Source organism: Astyanax mexicanus, chromosome 2, assembly GCF_023375975.1.
Source record: "Astyanax mexicanus isolate ESR-SI-001 chromosome 2, AstMex3_surface, whole genome shotgun sequence".
Taxonomy (NCBI): domain Eukaryota; kingdom Metazoa; phylum Chordata; class Actinopteri; order Characiformes; family Acestrorhamphidae; genus Astyanax; species Astyanax mexicanus.
The window spans coordinates 6,953,587-6,968,707 of record NC_064409.1 but is presented as its reverse complement, the minus strand read 5'-3'; the positions used below and the strand labels follow the sequence as shown (position 1 = coordinate 6,968,707).

Here is a 15,121-nt window from a genome sequence, read left to right as displayed (position 1 = left end):
ATCTTCTTTCTTCCTATAAGAGCTAGCTCTATTATCATAATATAATAATATCTCTCTTTCTAAATCAATTTGTAACCTCTATCCTAATGACATTAGGTGCAGCATCAGGCAGTGGAGTGGATGAACAGTTATCCTCCTCTTCTATATTTGAGCATGTGGACCGCCTCTCTCGAGGTTCCTCTGATGGAACGCGACGAGTGTCCAATAAGATTCAGCTGATAGCCATGCAGCCCATGCCGAGCCCGCCTCCTCACTCACACAACCAGGCCCTAAGCCCCGCCCTCACAGAACGAGTGCCTGATGGATCCAAAGTTAACTCTGAGGTGAGAAAAAAAAACACCTTTATTGAGGCATACATACAAATACATACTCCTACTACAGTAAAGTGCATCATGTACAATTGTGTTCAGTGGTTTACATAAACATTCGTCAAGTTATTGATAGAATAGGTTTACAAAATACACTGTCATTGAGCTGCAAACTGGTACATTACAAAATGTTAATGGAATAATGAAGGGGGACCCTGGATCTCTCAGGACAACCTCAAACTATGAGCTGGACAGTTAGAACTAGAGAGGGTTTTGCAGAGTGGATAAAGAAGGCTAGCATTGCCCTTGTAAAAGAAAAGTGTACTAAGTATATTTTTCAAAGTATACTTAACATGGAAAAGTACATACTTTTTAAAATAAAAATGTGTACTTAAATACATACAAAATGTACTATTTTGGAACAACTTATGGCAACTTACATATATTTCAGATGTAATAAGCGATATTTAAGTACAACATACAAACATTAAATTTTGAGTGTGTTTTTCGTACAGCTTCTGCAAACTTAGGGTGTACTCACACTAGGCCCGTTTTGGTTGAATCGTGCCGGAGCACGGTTCGGCCCCCTCCCCACTCCCCCGCAGGCCTGCACTCACACTGCGCTAAACGATCCGTGCCCAAGCACGCTTTCGTCAACAGGTGACTTTTGTTTTGAAGAACAGTATGCGCGCGCAAAACAATGGAGTTCAGAATTGTACTGTTGTTTTTGTTTCTCTGGAGTCGTTTTGGGCGTGCAAATACGCAACTGAACCAGAGATTCATTGATTGTGCAACACAACGATTTACTGCTAATCGTGCTGCACGTGTAAGAAGGTTTTTACACAAGCAGCAGACGTCCAGGGAGAAATTTGCAGCTTTACTCGCGGACTACAATTCACGTTCATCAGTAAGGTAGACGTACTTGCTATATACATAGATAGTGACCAAAGGAGCGAAACATAAAACTCAAGTAATAATAAAATGTGTCACTGACGTCATCTTGATCCGTGCCCGGTCCAAGTGAACCGTGCTCGGGCCCACCTCTCCAAGCGGGCCCGGGCACGGTTCAGCGTACCGTGCCCGGGCACGGTTTGGAGCGATCACACTACCCAAACGAACCGTGCTTTGGGAGGTAACCGTGCCCGGGCACGGTTCGGATTGCCTAGTGTGAGTACACCCTCAATTAGATTTAAGTATGTGTTTTTTAAACATAAATTTTAATACATTTGTAGTATATTGTAAATGTACTACTTTGCATATTGATGCACATATTGTGTACACCTTAATGCTTTTGGAAAAAAATACACTAAAGTGCACTTTAAGCAGTATTTAATGCCACTATATATATTTTCTATTTTTTAAAGGATAAATTAAAAATACATTTTATGGAAAGACAGAGAAAGTATATTTAAGTGTATTTTCATAAAGTATATTAAATTAAAAATGCACTTTAGTATTATAATTAGTATTTTTTTTCTCTAATTTGAACATACTTTTAATGCTCTTAAGCCAGACGCTTGTTGGCAGCTCCAAAGAGAATTTGGTCAAGATGCAATTTAATAAGAAATATTTAAAAATATATATTAGGTTTACTTTCTGTATGTTTCTGACTCTGTGCTGGTTTCAGAATTTCTGTGCTGGGTTTTTTTTATTATTGAAGCTGTATGTTGTCACTCATTTCACCCAAAAAAGAGTTTAAGGACATAATTGAAAACCCAGTATTGCCATTACATTAGAATATTAATAGTCATTATTGACATTATTTTTCTTACTATGACATTTTGTTTTGGATTCCTGTGTCTTAAGATTCAGGTTGCTCTTAGGCACAAGTCTGAGATCGAGCACCACCGAAATAAGATACGACTACGGGCAAAAAGAAAAGGCCACTATGATTTCCCTTCCATGGAGGACATTATGGCAGCATTTGGGGACACCCCGGAGCAGCAGCGGGTGTACCAGCAAGCCCAGGAGCAGATACACAAGATTCTTCATCCTGATGCACAAACACCTTCACCCAGCGGGGAGCTTCACAGGAGGTCAGTGTGAGGATGATTTCCTATTTCCTAGATTTAACAAAAACATAAAGCTAAAGTTCTTTTAGCGTAAATGAATGTGTTGTTTTCTGTGTGTGTGTGTGCAGCTCCAGAGGCCGGCGTTCTCCCAGACAGAGGCAAAGGCATCATCTGAGCTGCAACGATAGCCTGAATGATAAGGACCGCCTCATAACCGATGGTGATGCCACATACAGGAAGTACCCAGGAGTCAACAATGTGGCCTACGTGGTAAAATCACACATGTAATTAAAACTCTTTTGTTTTTTACGTAATGTGTACTCACATCACTTTCTCTCTCTTGTTCTCCAGTCTGATGCAGATCAGCTCCCTGACGCCAGCACCCCCTCCCCCACCGATGAAGTGTTTGTTGACCCGGGGTCTCCACCTTCTGGCCCGGCTCCCGCTCCACCCAGTTACGTCCCCCCTCAGCCAAGTATTGAGGAGGCTCGCCAGCAAATGCACTCCCTGTTGGACGATGCCTTCGCCCTAGTCTCCCCCTCTTCACAAGGGAGCTCAGCACCTCTGACGCTCACTGGGGTGACCGCAATTACTGGAGTGGGAGGAGTCAGCCCTGTGGTGCCCTCTAGCCCACCACCACGCCCTGTCCGCCAGTGGGGCTCCTCGTCCTACCCAGCAGCCCCTGCACACAGCCCCTTCTCTGCCGTGAGTATGAAATCAATGTGCAGCAAGAATGAGCTGAAATATTTCGAAAAAAAAAACGGTTCACACTTATTATTCATCTCTGTATAGCATAAATGAGTTTTGAAATTGAGCACAGATTAGGCTTGACGATTAAAAAAATACTAATTGAATGTGCAAACACAGTTTTTGGTTGCTTATGACTTGCATGCTCTAACTCATGTTCTTTTGCAGAGATATGCTGAATTAGGAATGTCCCCTACATCTGTCCAGGGCTTACTACAGAGGTGAGCAGAAAAAGTTTAGGAAGTGTACTAAAGCTAGTGTACTTTCTGTGGCTTTGTTTGCCTGTTGCCTTTGCTCTCAACCTGTCACAGACATTGTTGCATAGTATATTTGGCTGTGGAGTTTGCCTAGCTTCCATGTGCACAACATGGTGAATGAAGTCCCTGTGCGACGTCTACGTTTGTTCGTTTTCTCTGCAAAAAGCATGCAGAGGCCTTTATACACTGACTAGAGCAAAAGTCATGTGATGAAATGAAAAAAGTCTGTGTCACCTGTGTGCACGTTTGTGTTCACTCTTGGGCCACTCGTTCTTGATTCTGGGAGATTTTATCTGACTTGCGAGCATCAGGGAGCCGTTATTGATATGCAGTAGACTCCCGCAACTTCCGGGATACTTGGGATGTCTGTTATCTTGTGAGTGTGGTTGAAGGCAAGGCCAGGCGACATGAGTTATCAAGCTTGATATGAAGCGAGGCCTGATAGTGGGTGCCAAAAAGATGAGACATTACATTTCCAAAGTTGTGCAGGTATTTAAAATTCTTTGGTCCACAGTGTCACATGTTCAACCAAATTATGCCAAAGAAGGCATTACCACACGTTTGATAAGGCAGATTTTGAAAGGCTGTGTCTGGTTAGCAATGTCTGTGCAGGGCTCCGAGTGATCCAGCTGGCTAAGGAGATCGCCAGTTCGAATCCTGTTCATGTAGCTCACCATTGGCTACTGAAGCCCTGAGGGAGCACAATTGGCCTTGCTCTCTCAGCAAAAATTGAAAAGAGGTGGTGGCTGACTTCACATGTATCGGCGGAGGCATGTGTTCACCCTCCTGGTGTAGAGGCGTCACTAGTGATAGGGTGAGTCCTAATGAGTGGGTTGGGTAATTGGCCTTAGAAATATATAAAAAAAGAACTGTCTGTGCAAATAGCGAAGCAACTCATGATATGGCTACTTCCTACTGCTTGCTACTGTCCCACGATTTTTGGCATGTCACTCTATAATGGAACAGTTAGTTAACAGTTAAAATGCATGCTTAATTGACTTCTCTCATGGTCTGTGTTTGTTTCGGCAGGCAGGCGCTGGGCTCTGGGTATCTGGTTTCTGGAGAGCTGCAGTCAGACCCAGGGTACACCAATAGTGGGCAATATGTAGATGAACTACCATCTTCCTCTCGACCACGACCAGTAGGGGGCAGCACAGGTACAAGTGTCTTCTGTGACTTTGACAGTATTTAGCCTGTGGCTGTTTTTCTTTCTAAAACTGTGTGTGTGTGTGTGTGTGTGTGTGTGTGTGTGTGTAGGTGCACAGCTACATCAGCTGACGCAGGTGGGCTTGTCAAGTCGAATCGCAGTGTACCCCGGGGTGGGCCGTAGTGTTTCTGGACCTTCGGGATCCAGCTGGGCGCAGTACCGCTCAGACGAAGAAGTCTCCAGGCCAGGAGCCAGCCGGGAGACTGTGAGTGCAAAAAACACATAAACACTTACACAAAATGCATGCAAAATAAGTATATAAGGGCTGTATATGTTTAAAGCATGTTATAAATATACTGGAATGTAATATGTTCTTATTTTATTTCCAGACGTTGTAGAAACTGTCCAAAGAAGAATTAAGCATACATGTAATATATTAATTCAGGATAAACTCCATGGTAAGGTTGTGCCATGAGCTAAGAGATGGAACAGCATTCCTGGTCCAAAAATGTAGGATTTGATATTTGTCTTTGATGTTTGTAAAAAAACAGAGCCCTTTCGACTTGCGAGGAGGTATTAGTCGTTATTTGTGTGGTATTTGTAGTAATAAAGTGCCGAAATGAAAATGATATATCGATTTTAAAAAAATTAATTAAAAAAATCTAAAAAAGTTGTGATGTGCTAAAGTATTCAGCCCCTATATAAAATCTTCGTGGAGCCACCTTTCACTACAATTACAGCTGTAACTCTTTTGGGGTATATCTCTACCAGCTTTGCGCATCTAGAGACTAGAGATTTTTGCTCATTCTTCTTTATAAAACAGCTCAAGCTCAGCCAGGTTGGATGGAGAGCTTCTGTGAACAGTTTTCATGTGTTGCCACAGAAGCTCAGTGGTATTTAGGTCAGAACGTTGACAGGGCCATTCTAACACATGAATATTCTCTGACCTTAACCATTCCACTGTAGCTCTGGCTGTATGTTTAGAGACATTGTCTTTAATCTCCTTTCCAGTCTCAAGTCTTTTGCAGCCTCCACAAGGTTTTCTATCAGGATTGCCCTTCAACTGACTGGTTCAGAGTAAAGGGAGCTGAATACTTTAGCACATCACACTTTTCAGATTTTTATTTTATAAAACGTTTAAAAACAATGTATCATTTTTATTTCACTTCAAAGTTATGTGCTATTTTGTGTTGGTTTTTCACTCATAAAATCTACGTAAAATGCAGTTTGTGATTGTAAGGTGACAAAATGTGAAAAAGTTCATGGGGGGAGGAATAATTTTGCAAGCCACTGTAAAAACAAGATAAAAATAAAACTGTAGCATATTAGGAGGTCAAATACCAACTTACTGTCAGTTCATACTAACAATAGAATCATTACATGAGACACTGTAAGCTGCTGTCTCTTACTGTTTAGTCAATAGTGGTGTGGGTGTTGAGAATTGACAGTGTCCTTCAGGCTTTATCAGGCTTACAAAACTGGTTGCCAAAAACAGTTGTGTGTTGTTCTCATTCCTAAAACAACTTCTCTCTTCTTTTTTTATCCGATAGATTCTGTCGTTCCCTGAGTACTCCTCATCTCCTGTATTCCAGATGCCTCGGACGTCCCTGAGAGACCCTCTTACCCCACAGGCCCACTTGGACCCTCCCACACCAGGCTATTCTGGCCCGGAGGAATCCTCTCCATCACCTCAGTCCTCGGCCTCGCTCATCAAGGCCATCAGGGAGGAGCTTCAGAGACTGTCCCAGAAGCAAGCTGCTGTGGTCAGCTACCACAGCTGAGACCCGCTCTACCCAACTAACTCCCTCCCTGGTTAACCTCCAATCACTGATGGTTGAACTACTAGTTTAAACACACTAAAAACTGGTAATTTACCACTGAACACAGCTGCCAGACAAGACACAGCTTTGTTTATACCTTACCTTGTCTCTGTATTACCCAACTACAGCTTGGCTAGCTGGACTGATACACAAGGAGATACAAAACAATACTACCCTTATGGAGACCTCACGCTAAGGCCCTCACTTCTAGCACATCCTCAAACCAGGACCCCCGATCCTTATTCACACTCACATGAACCATCACTGCTCCATCACTGAGGGGATAAAAAAACAACCACAGATCACTATAGACTTCTCCAATGTAGTCTCTTCACCAACACACGTCCAATAACACCATCCCTCGAACAAATACCCAATACCCAGTACCCAGTTGAAGCTTCTCTCTCTTTTAAATTGCATGCTTTAAAGAGAGAGCAGTGAAGCAAAAAGAGAAGGACTCTATCGTGACAAACACCCCTCCCTTCTTCAGTGCCATTTCTACATGTCCGTCAAAGTGCTTCCTACAGAAGGGTCATCGTCCAACCCCTCGACTTCCTCTGGTGCTAAATCTCATTTCCTCTTTCCTCAGTCATACCATCCAGTGGCCATGTCCAAAAACTCTGAAGCAGTGTCCTTCCAGGCCCAGGGTCTGGGTCTGGGTTTGGTTATTGTTTTCTACTTCCTCCTTTTTTCCTTTCGCTGATCTGAAATGGCTAGTACGCTCTCAACGAGCAGCTGTTATAAGGCCCATCTGACATTTCAGGACAGTTCAAAACTTGCAAGGACGCTGCCATTGTACAGTGGGTATCATCCCTCGTATAGGATAGGTTTTAAACCCTATCTACTGCATCTAGTCCAGAAGACCTTTCCTGTGATTTAAAGCTGTTTTTTAACATGCCTTTGTCGACTGTAGCACATACCTTACACAAGTAGCAGTTTTGTTTTTTTTCAGTAAGTCAGGCAGAGCAACCTGCTGTCAGGTCACTTCAGTGACTGATTCATTTTAAAAATTTTGCTTCTATACTCCGCCCCAATGGAAATATGAATTTGAAATAAAGCACTAAATTTGATCTGATTATCTGATAAGATGTAGTCAATTGCGCTTCCCTGTACACTGTACCAATTGATGATTGATTGATGACTTTAAACATACACTGATAAGGGCTGCACGATAATGGAAAAATGAAAAAAATTACAAAGCAAATGTTCTATTTTTGACGATATATACAGTTGTGGTCAAAAGTTTACATACACTTGTAAAAAAACATAATGTTATGGCTGTCTTGAGTTTTCAATAAGTTCTACAACTCTTATTTTTCTGTGATAGAGTGATCGGAACACATACATGTTTGTCACAAAAAACAGTCATAAAATTTGGTTCTTTCATAAATTTATTATGGGTCTGCTGAAAATGTCACCAAATCTGCTGGGTCAAAAATATACATACAGCAACAAAATTTGTCAATTTTGGTGATGTAGCGAGTTGTGTCAATCAAATTAGTTTCATGTCATGGCCTCTTCACTTCTTGTAAGTGATTCTGATTGACTACAGCTGTTGACTTCTCATGAGCCCATTTAAATAGGGCTCATTTGACCCAGTGATTAGACTCAGCTACAAAAGCTACAATGGGAAAGTCAAAGGAACTCAGTGTGGATCTGAAAAAGCGAATTATTGACTTGAACAAGTCAGGGAAGTCACTTGGAGCCATTTCAAAGCAGCTACAGGTCCCAAGAGCAACTGTGCAGACAATTATACGCAAGTATAAAGTGCATGGAACAGTTGTGTCACTGCCACGATCAGGAAGAAAACGCAAGCTATCACATGCTGCCGAGAGGAGATTGGTCAGGATGGTCAAGAGTCAACCAAGAATCACCAAGAAGCAGGTCTGCAAGGATTTGGAAGCTGATGGAACACAGGTGTCAGTCTCCACAGTCAAGCGTGTTTTACATCGCCATGGACTGAGAGGCTGCCATGCAAGAAAGAAGCCCTTGCTCCAGAAAAGGCACCTTAAGACTCGGCTGAAGTTTGCTGCTGATCACATGGACAAAGATAAAACCTTCTGGAGGAAAGTTCTCTGGTCAGACGAAACAAAAATTGAGCTGTTTGGCCACAACACCCAGCAATATGTTTGGAGGAGAAAAGGTGAGGCCTTTAATCCCAGGAACACCATGCCTACTGCCAAGCATGGTGGTGGTAGTATTATGCTGCCAGTGTTTTTGCTGCCAGTGGAACTGGTTCTTTGCAGAAAGTAAATGGGATAATGAAGAAGGAGGATTACCTCCAAATTCTGCAGGAAAAATTAAAACCATCAGCCTTAAGGTTGGGTCTTGGGCGCAGTTGGGTGTTCCAACAAGACAATGACCCAAAACACACATCAAAAGTGGTAAAGGAATGGCTAAACCAGGCTAGAATTAAGGTTTTAGAATGGCCTTCCCAAAGTCCTGACTTAAACCCCATTGAGAACATGTGGACAGTGCTAAAGAAACGGGTTCATGCAAGAAAACCATCACATTTAGCTGAACTGCACCAATTCTGTCAAGAAGAGTGGTCAAACATTCGACCTGAAGCTTGCCAGGAGCTTGTGGATGGCTACCAAAAGCGCCTAGTTGCCGTGAAAATGGCCAAGGGACATGTAACCAAATACTAATGTTGCTGTATGTATATTTTTGACCCAGCAGATTTGGTGACATTTTCAGCAGACCCATAATAAATTTATGAAAGAACCAAATTTTATGACTGTTTTTTGTGACAAACATGTATGTGTTCCGATCACTCTATCACAGAAAAATAAGAGTTGTAGAACTTATTGAAAACTCAAGACAGCCATAACATTATGTTTTTTTACAAGTGTATGTAAACTTTTGACCTCAACTGTATATCGCGATATTAAACAATGCAGGGCCCATGACATTACCAGCCCTGCCCCTATCCGCGAGCTGTCTCGCTTTCGGATCGATAGAGCTGAGTCAGCGCCGAGCACTCAAAACCCATGGAAAACAGCAAAACCCGTTAATCAGGCATTTAAATGTCTTTTTAAAATGTAAATAAAAGCATTTTTTCTGGGAGTTCAGCTGTAACTGGAAATATATGCACAAAACTGTGCTGAACTGAGGTGCACAGCTTTCGACACATGCGTTTACAAGCACCTGCCCAACCATGTGGATGAATGCCATGCGATTACCTCCCCCTCCCCCTCGCACTTCCCAGGCAGCATCAGTCTGTCACTTACACAGACACAGAGACAGCGCTGTGTATCTACCTTACTTGTGTAAGGAATTAAAACATTGCAGCATGACGTGTTTGATTCAATTGCCTAAAGTGACATCGCATGTCCTGCTATTGCACATGAACACAATGGCGATCCTTAAACGATATATATCATGCAGCCCTACAGTGAAAGCAACCAAAGAGTTTTTAAGGGCAAAACTGTTTTTTTTGTCATTTGACTTCTATTCAATCCATTGAAGCGAAGTACTGAAGCAAAATTACAAAAATTGTCACTGTTTAAATAATTACAGGCCTGACTGTATTTGCTTTGTATTAAAACTGTGGTGCATTGCTAGTTTAAAATCAGTATTTTTTTATCAAAGTATTATATTGAAGACTTCTTTGTTTGTTTGTTTCTTTCTTGGTTTTTGTTTTGCTTTTGCTTTCACTTTATTCCATTTCAGGTATTTTGTTCAGGTATAACTGTGATGTAAGGTGGCATTAATCATAAATAAGCTCAAATAATCGACAATGGCATGTTAGGCTATATAATACAGTACTGAAACAGGGCTTATTTAGCTGGATCTGGTGTGTTAAGACCAGCCCAGTGAGCATGTTTTTAGTATGTCTTTTGAGGACATAGAAACTACATTTTACATCATAATTTAAAGTCATAATAAGACTCTGGTGACTGCTGAGATACAGCCAGTGCTCACTGGGCAAAAACTGGGTAACTGAACAAACTCAAACATTGGTGTGCCAAACGTGTTTGATTGTTTTAAGCATCCAGAATGTTCTCCACTCATTCATTCTGGCTTATTTGGCCCATCAGGTCACTATTTTCCAGACATTTTAAAGACAACAGTAAACCTCAGAAGAACGTTGGTGTTGGTGTTGTTAAATGCTTGGGCGATGCACTGTGGTCTTTAGAAGAAATCGACAGAATGGTAGATCTTCTGGAAGAGGGTTGGTATCCACTGCCTTATAGAGTTGTTGTCCGTGGTCATAGCCTTCTGTCTCGACTGTAACTGTACTGTAAATGGGTCCACAGGGCTGTGGAGCAGGCGCCCTGAGTCACGGCCAGAGAAAGGACCATTACCCCCAACTTCGTCAAGATGCCAAAACTTTCACTCAGTCCAGAGCAGGATTCAGCCTCGAAGTGCGGGCCGGAGGACAGCGTTCGTCCGTCGTTTCCAAGCTCACCATGCCGTTCATCCGGGATGCTGGCGTGTTTTCTTTGCTGAGCTTGTTTTCTTTGCCTGTGGTTCGTGAGAGTTCGGCCGTGCCCCGAGCCGGTGTGTGTTGGTTTAGAGTAGAGGCTCGAGTAGCGCTTTCCCCTCGAGTGGATATCTCTCAGTTTACAGCTGTTTGTTTTGCACATTCTTCATCTTTGCACATTATTATCATGGTGGCAATGCTATATGCTCGAGCGAGCAGAATCATGTAAGGGTTTACCTGGAAAAGAAAGAGAGAAAATTATACGGTACCTATATAGATATATACAGATTTAAATGCTTATTATATAAATATGTGAAGTACATATTGATGTATACCCCATGAGCACAATATTATTGTAAGTGTACGACCATATTAGATTTGATTTATTTTTACTGCTATACAAATATGAAGTATTTAAAAATGCTGAAAAAGAGAAAGTATTGGTATGGGATGTTAAAAAAAAAGACCAAAACACTGTTAAGGCGTATCAGTGGTTGAACTCAGTAATCCAGTAGGCGATCTGTTGTATTTCCATGTATACAATCATGTGGATTTGCGCTGAGGTTATGTTCATGGTTGCTGTGGGTTTATGTGATAAGGTGGTTTAAAGGCGCTGTTACGTATTGTGTTGTACACGAGGCCTAATCTCAAGTCTTTCTTGTCTTTCTTTCTCTCTCTTTCTCTTGCTATTTATTTTTCAGTGTTTTCATTCTGTATTTTTATTTCTCATTTGTTAATTTCTTCCTTATTCTCTTAATTGTTTTCTCCATCTTATTTTCTATTTTTCTCTCTCACTGTTTCTTCTAAACACTCTCAAAAAACTTTTTTGGAGTCTCAACCTTTTGTTTAATCTCTCCCCCTCTAAGCTATCTCAATACCTCTCTTGCTCTCTCTTCTTTCATTATTTCCCTTTCTCTATTCTTTCTCTTTCAGTCTCTTCAGAAATCTCTAATTATCTCTGATTATCTCTAATCTCTAAACTGTCTCTCTCTCTTTCTCTCTCTCTCTACAGTCTATTAATCTCTCTCTTGACTGTATTCAGCTTCTTTCTTGCTCTCTCTATAACTCTATCTTTCTCTCTATCTCTTTTTCTTTCTCTCTCTCTTTCTGTCTCACTGAGATGGAGATTAGAGACGTCTCAGCAGGCCTGCAGGTGATCCGCATGTGTAGCTATGCTTTTTTTTTTATTATTTTTGGATTATGATTTATTGTGTTAATTAATGTCTTGATGGGCATGCTGATATATATGCTTAAAAAGAATTGTTCAAAAAAAAGAAACGTGAAAATCGAGTTTGATAGATTTTGTTCAACATGAGTGAATACTGTGTGTCGGTATAAGAGACTAACCACAAGAGGTCAAAGCACAGATAAAACCATCCTGTTTTTTTCTCATCAGAAAAAAGGAGCTTCAGTATTTTGCCGTTTCTAAACCTGAAGTGAATAATATTTTTGAAACCACTCAGAAGTCAGTATTTATGATTAAAATATAAACTATAGAGAGAGTTATAATATGTATATGGACCTATATTTCTTCACATTTGAAAAAGACAACGTGTAGAGGCAAACGTCATTGCTAGGACCCTCCTCTTCATCAGCGTTCTGCGAAGACCACCAGGAGATGTTTGTTTTTCTGCGGGCAACATGCCTGTCCATCAGGAGTGTGTTCGTGCTGTTCTGTTATTTATACTTTTACATGTAATGTTTCCAGCCACTTGACCGATATGGTGCTATACAACAGTGTGTGTGGGTGAAGTGTGTGTAACGACCATAGCAAATGTCAGCAAAAAGACCAGTAAAACCTTACCGCTAACTGAATCATATCAACAGCAAAGTAAATGTATAAACTCTGTGAAGAGGTTAAACTCAATTCAGACTGAAGATTTAGACTTTGTGAGTGTGTGTGTGTGTGTGTGTGTGTGTGTGTGTGTGTGTGTGTGTTTGAGAAATAAAGCAAGAAATTATATATGAGAAACTATATATGAGTGCCATAGAGGAGGCAATGGAAACTTAAAGAATGTTCATTTTTAGTTTATTGGTTTCAGAGACTCATAATACATCTATATTCTACATCCATGTTCACAGATGTTTCCTTGCCAGCACCTAGGAAATCTTCTCTTTCCTTTTGTTCTCCCCCACCCATCGTTTACTTCCATCTCTCTCTTGGTCCCTGCAAAACTGCATCCCTGTATTTGATGTGTACTGTCTCTAGATTGTTGTGTAAATTTAACATGGATAATAAAGTATGTGCATTAAAACTGAAGTGCTGTTCATGTAAAGTGTTGCAGTGTGTATAAAGTATACACTTGCATTTGGAGGTCATACTTATTAAAACCAGAGTGTGGTCAGTAAAATGTTAACGCTCCTGCTCAGCTGAGAAGGTCCTTCATTTTTTAATGAAGTAGATTCCTGAAAATAACTTGTTGACTCTGTGTTTCTAGACCGACAGTGAGCAAGACCAAGTAAACATGATGGACCCCAAGCAGGAGATTTATTTATTGGGGTGGCCTGACCTACTCTGTGTTCACAGAATCTCAACACAAACATTGCAAGCAAACCTCATCCAACAGCTTTTGTTAAAACTAAATTAAGCAGTTTGGGAAAAAACAACAATCTGACTAATGTTTCCTTATGTGAGATTTGTTCACTTTATGAAGACATGGGGTACATAATTATAGCTATGAAAAGTTTTGTGTTTTAAAAACACACCATGAATCTGATGCAAACTTTGTTGTTTTAATCTTTGTTATTGAACAAAAAAGATAGAATATCTTAATATATTCTTAAGATAATCTGTATTATTTTCGTCTGTATCCTTTTGAAATGTAGTTATCCTTTCATGCTGCATTTCATGGGCTCATGGGCTTCGCCACTATTTAATTAATTAACCCTATTTATAGGAATTAGATGCCATTTCCTGAATTCTGGTGTTTTTTAACAGGTTTTTAAACATAAATGTCGCTAGGCTTACAGGGACAGGCAGGGTCAGTAAAAAGATGTCAGCAAATATAAACAACATACCAGAGTGTAGTCTGTAGCAAAAAACAGTCATACACTGTAAATCCAGCAGTGAAAGGGCAAAGGCCTAAATCAGAATAGTCAGAAACCAAAACAGGTAATTAATAAAAGGCATTAAACAAAGAAACTGCAGGAGCACTAGACAACTATATTCAATAATTGTCAGTGTACAGAGCAAACTGAGGAGTATTTATACAAGACAGACCAGGTTGAACCAATTAGTAATTGGGGGAACGGAAACGCCGTAGCGTCACGTGGTCAGCATAGTCAGGGAATTCCGGTGTTAGTGCATGCTGGGAAGTGGAGTTTTTGTTGAGTAGTCAACGTCAGGACTTACAAAGTTTACAAACAACAAACTCCCCTTTAACTACGTTACATTAGACATTAACGGGTTGAAACCCCTTCCTGTCTAAAGCTTACTTTAATTGATCGTATTAATATTGTATTTATAATGTGATTAACGTTATAATGTAATGCTCAGTCCTTGAAGGTAAATGCACTTAAGGCGAAAGTTGCTGAATGATGTCATCGCCCGGCTAGCTCAGTCGGTAGAGCATGAGACTCTTAATCTCAGGGTCGTGGGTTCGAGCCCCACGTTGGGCGCAAATTTATTTTTGTTCTGTTTTAAGAAACTGGGTTTATGTAACGTTAAAAAATTATATTTAATGGCGAGACATATTTTCTATCAACACAAACTTTATTTTAAATCTTATTGCGTAACACATATATTTTATGGAAATACAGAGAAAGTATATTTAATGTGCATTTTAAAAAAGTATATTACATTTACAATTTACTTTTAGTATTCTTAACCTAATTTTAAACATTTAAACATACTTTTAATGCTTTTAAGTATGCTTCCTTTTCACAAGGGAATGCATTGTCCACAGAATACATGCAGGTTTTTTTAGCTTTTATGTTTATAATTATTTCAATTATTATTATTATTATTTCAATAATGTTAATTTTTATGAAGTTTTTTATTTTTCAGAATATATTTTCACACGTGAACTGAATTTATCGAGGACCAACTATAAAACATTATTATTATTATTATTATTATTATTATTATTATTATTATTATTATTATTATTATTATTATTATTATTATTATAAAAAGAAGAAAGCACTACTTTATTGTGGTTATTCCTTTAACACGTTTTTATTATTTTAATATATTAATTAAAATAACATATTAATTATTTTAATATATACTCTAACATATATTCTCTTAAACGCTAAATTAATCATTTTTTTTAAATCAAGTCAGGTAAAATGCATTTAAAACTCCAGATTACATTACAAAAATACCAAAGACCTATAGCTACCACTCATTAAATCTAACAAGAAAATACAAAATCATGACAATGTATTACTTCAGACGGGAAC

The 15,121-nt window shown here is 39.8% G+C and overlaps 1 protein-coding gene and 1 non-coding gene across 3 annotated transcripts in view; both read left to right on the top strand.

Moving 5' to 3' along the window:
- Window positions 1-7,525, top strand: part of si:dkeyp-27e10.3 (UPF0606 protein KIAA1549) — a 32,015-nt gene extending 24,490 nt beyond the window's left edge. For both annotated transcript variants that reach the window (XM_049473258.1, XM_049473257.1), the window contains exons 15-22: window positions 97-323; window positions 2,115-2,344; window positions 2,449-2,590; window positions 2,672-3,025; window positions 3,236-3,288; window positions 4,354-4,481; window positions 4,582-4,736; window positions 6,022-7,525. In XM_049473258.1, the coding sequence (XP_049329215.1) occupies window positions 97-323; window positions 2,115-2,344; window positions 2,449-2,590; window positions 2,672-3,025; window positions 3,236-3,288; window positions 4,354-4,481; window positions 4,582-4,736; window positions 6,022-6,252 (1,520 nt within the window). In that variant the 3' untranslated portion in view covers window positions 6,253-7,525. The remainder of the gene's footprint in view (window positions 1-96; window positions 324-2,114; window positions 2,345-2,448; window positions 2,591-2,671; window positions 3,026-3,235; window positions 3,289-4,353; window positions 4,482-4,581; window positions 4,737-6,021) is intronic.
- Window positions 7,526-14,262: 6,737 nt separating this feature from the next.
- trnak-cuu (transfer RNA lysine (anticodon CUU)) lies at window positions 14,263-14,335 on the top strand. The gene has a single exon. It is a non-coding gene; the product is annotated as a tRNA-Lys (tRNA).
- The last annotated feature ends 786 nt before the right edge of the window (window positions 14,336-15,121 follow it).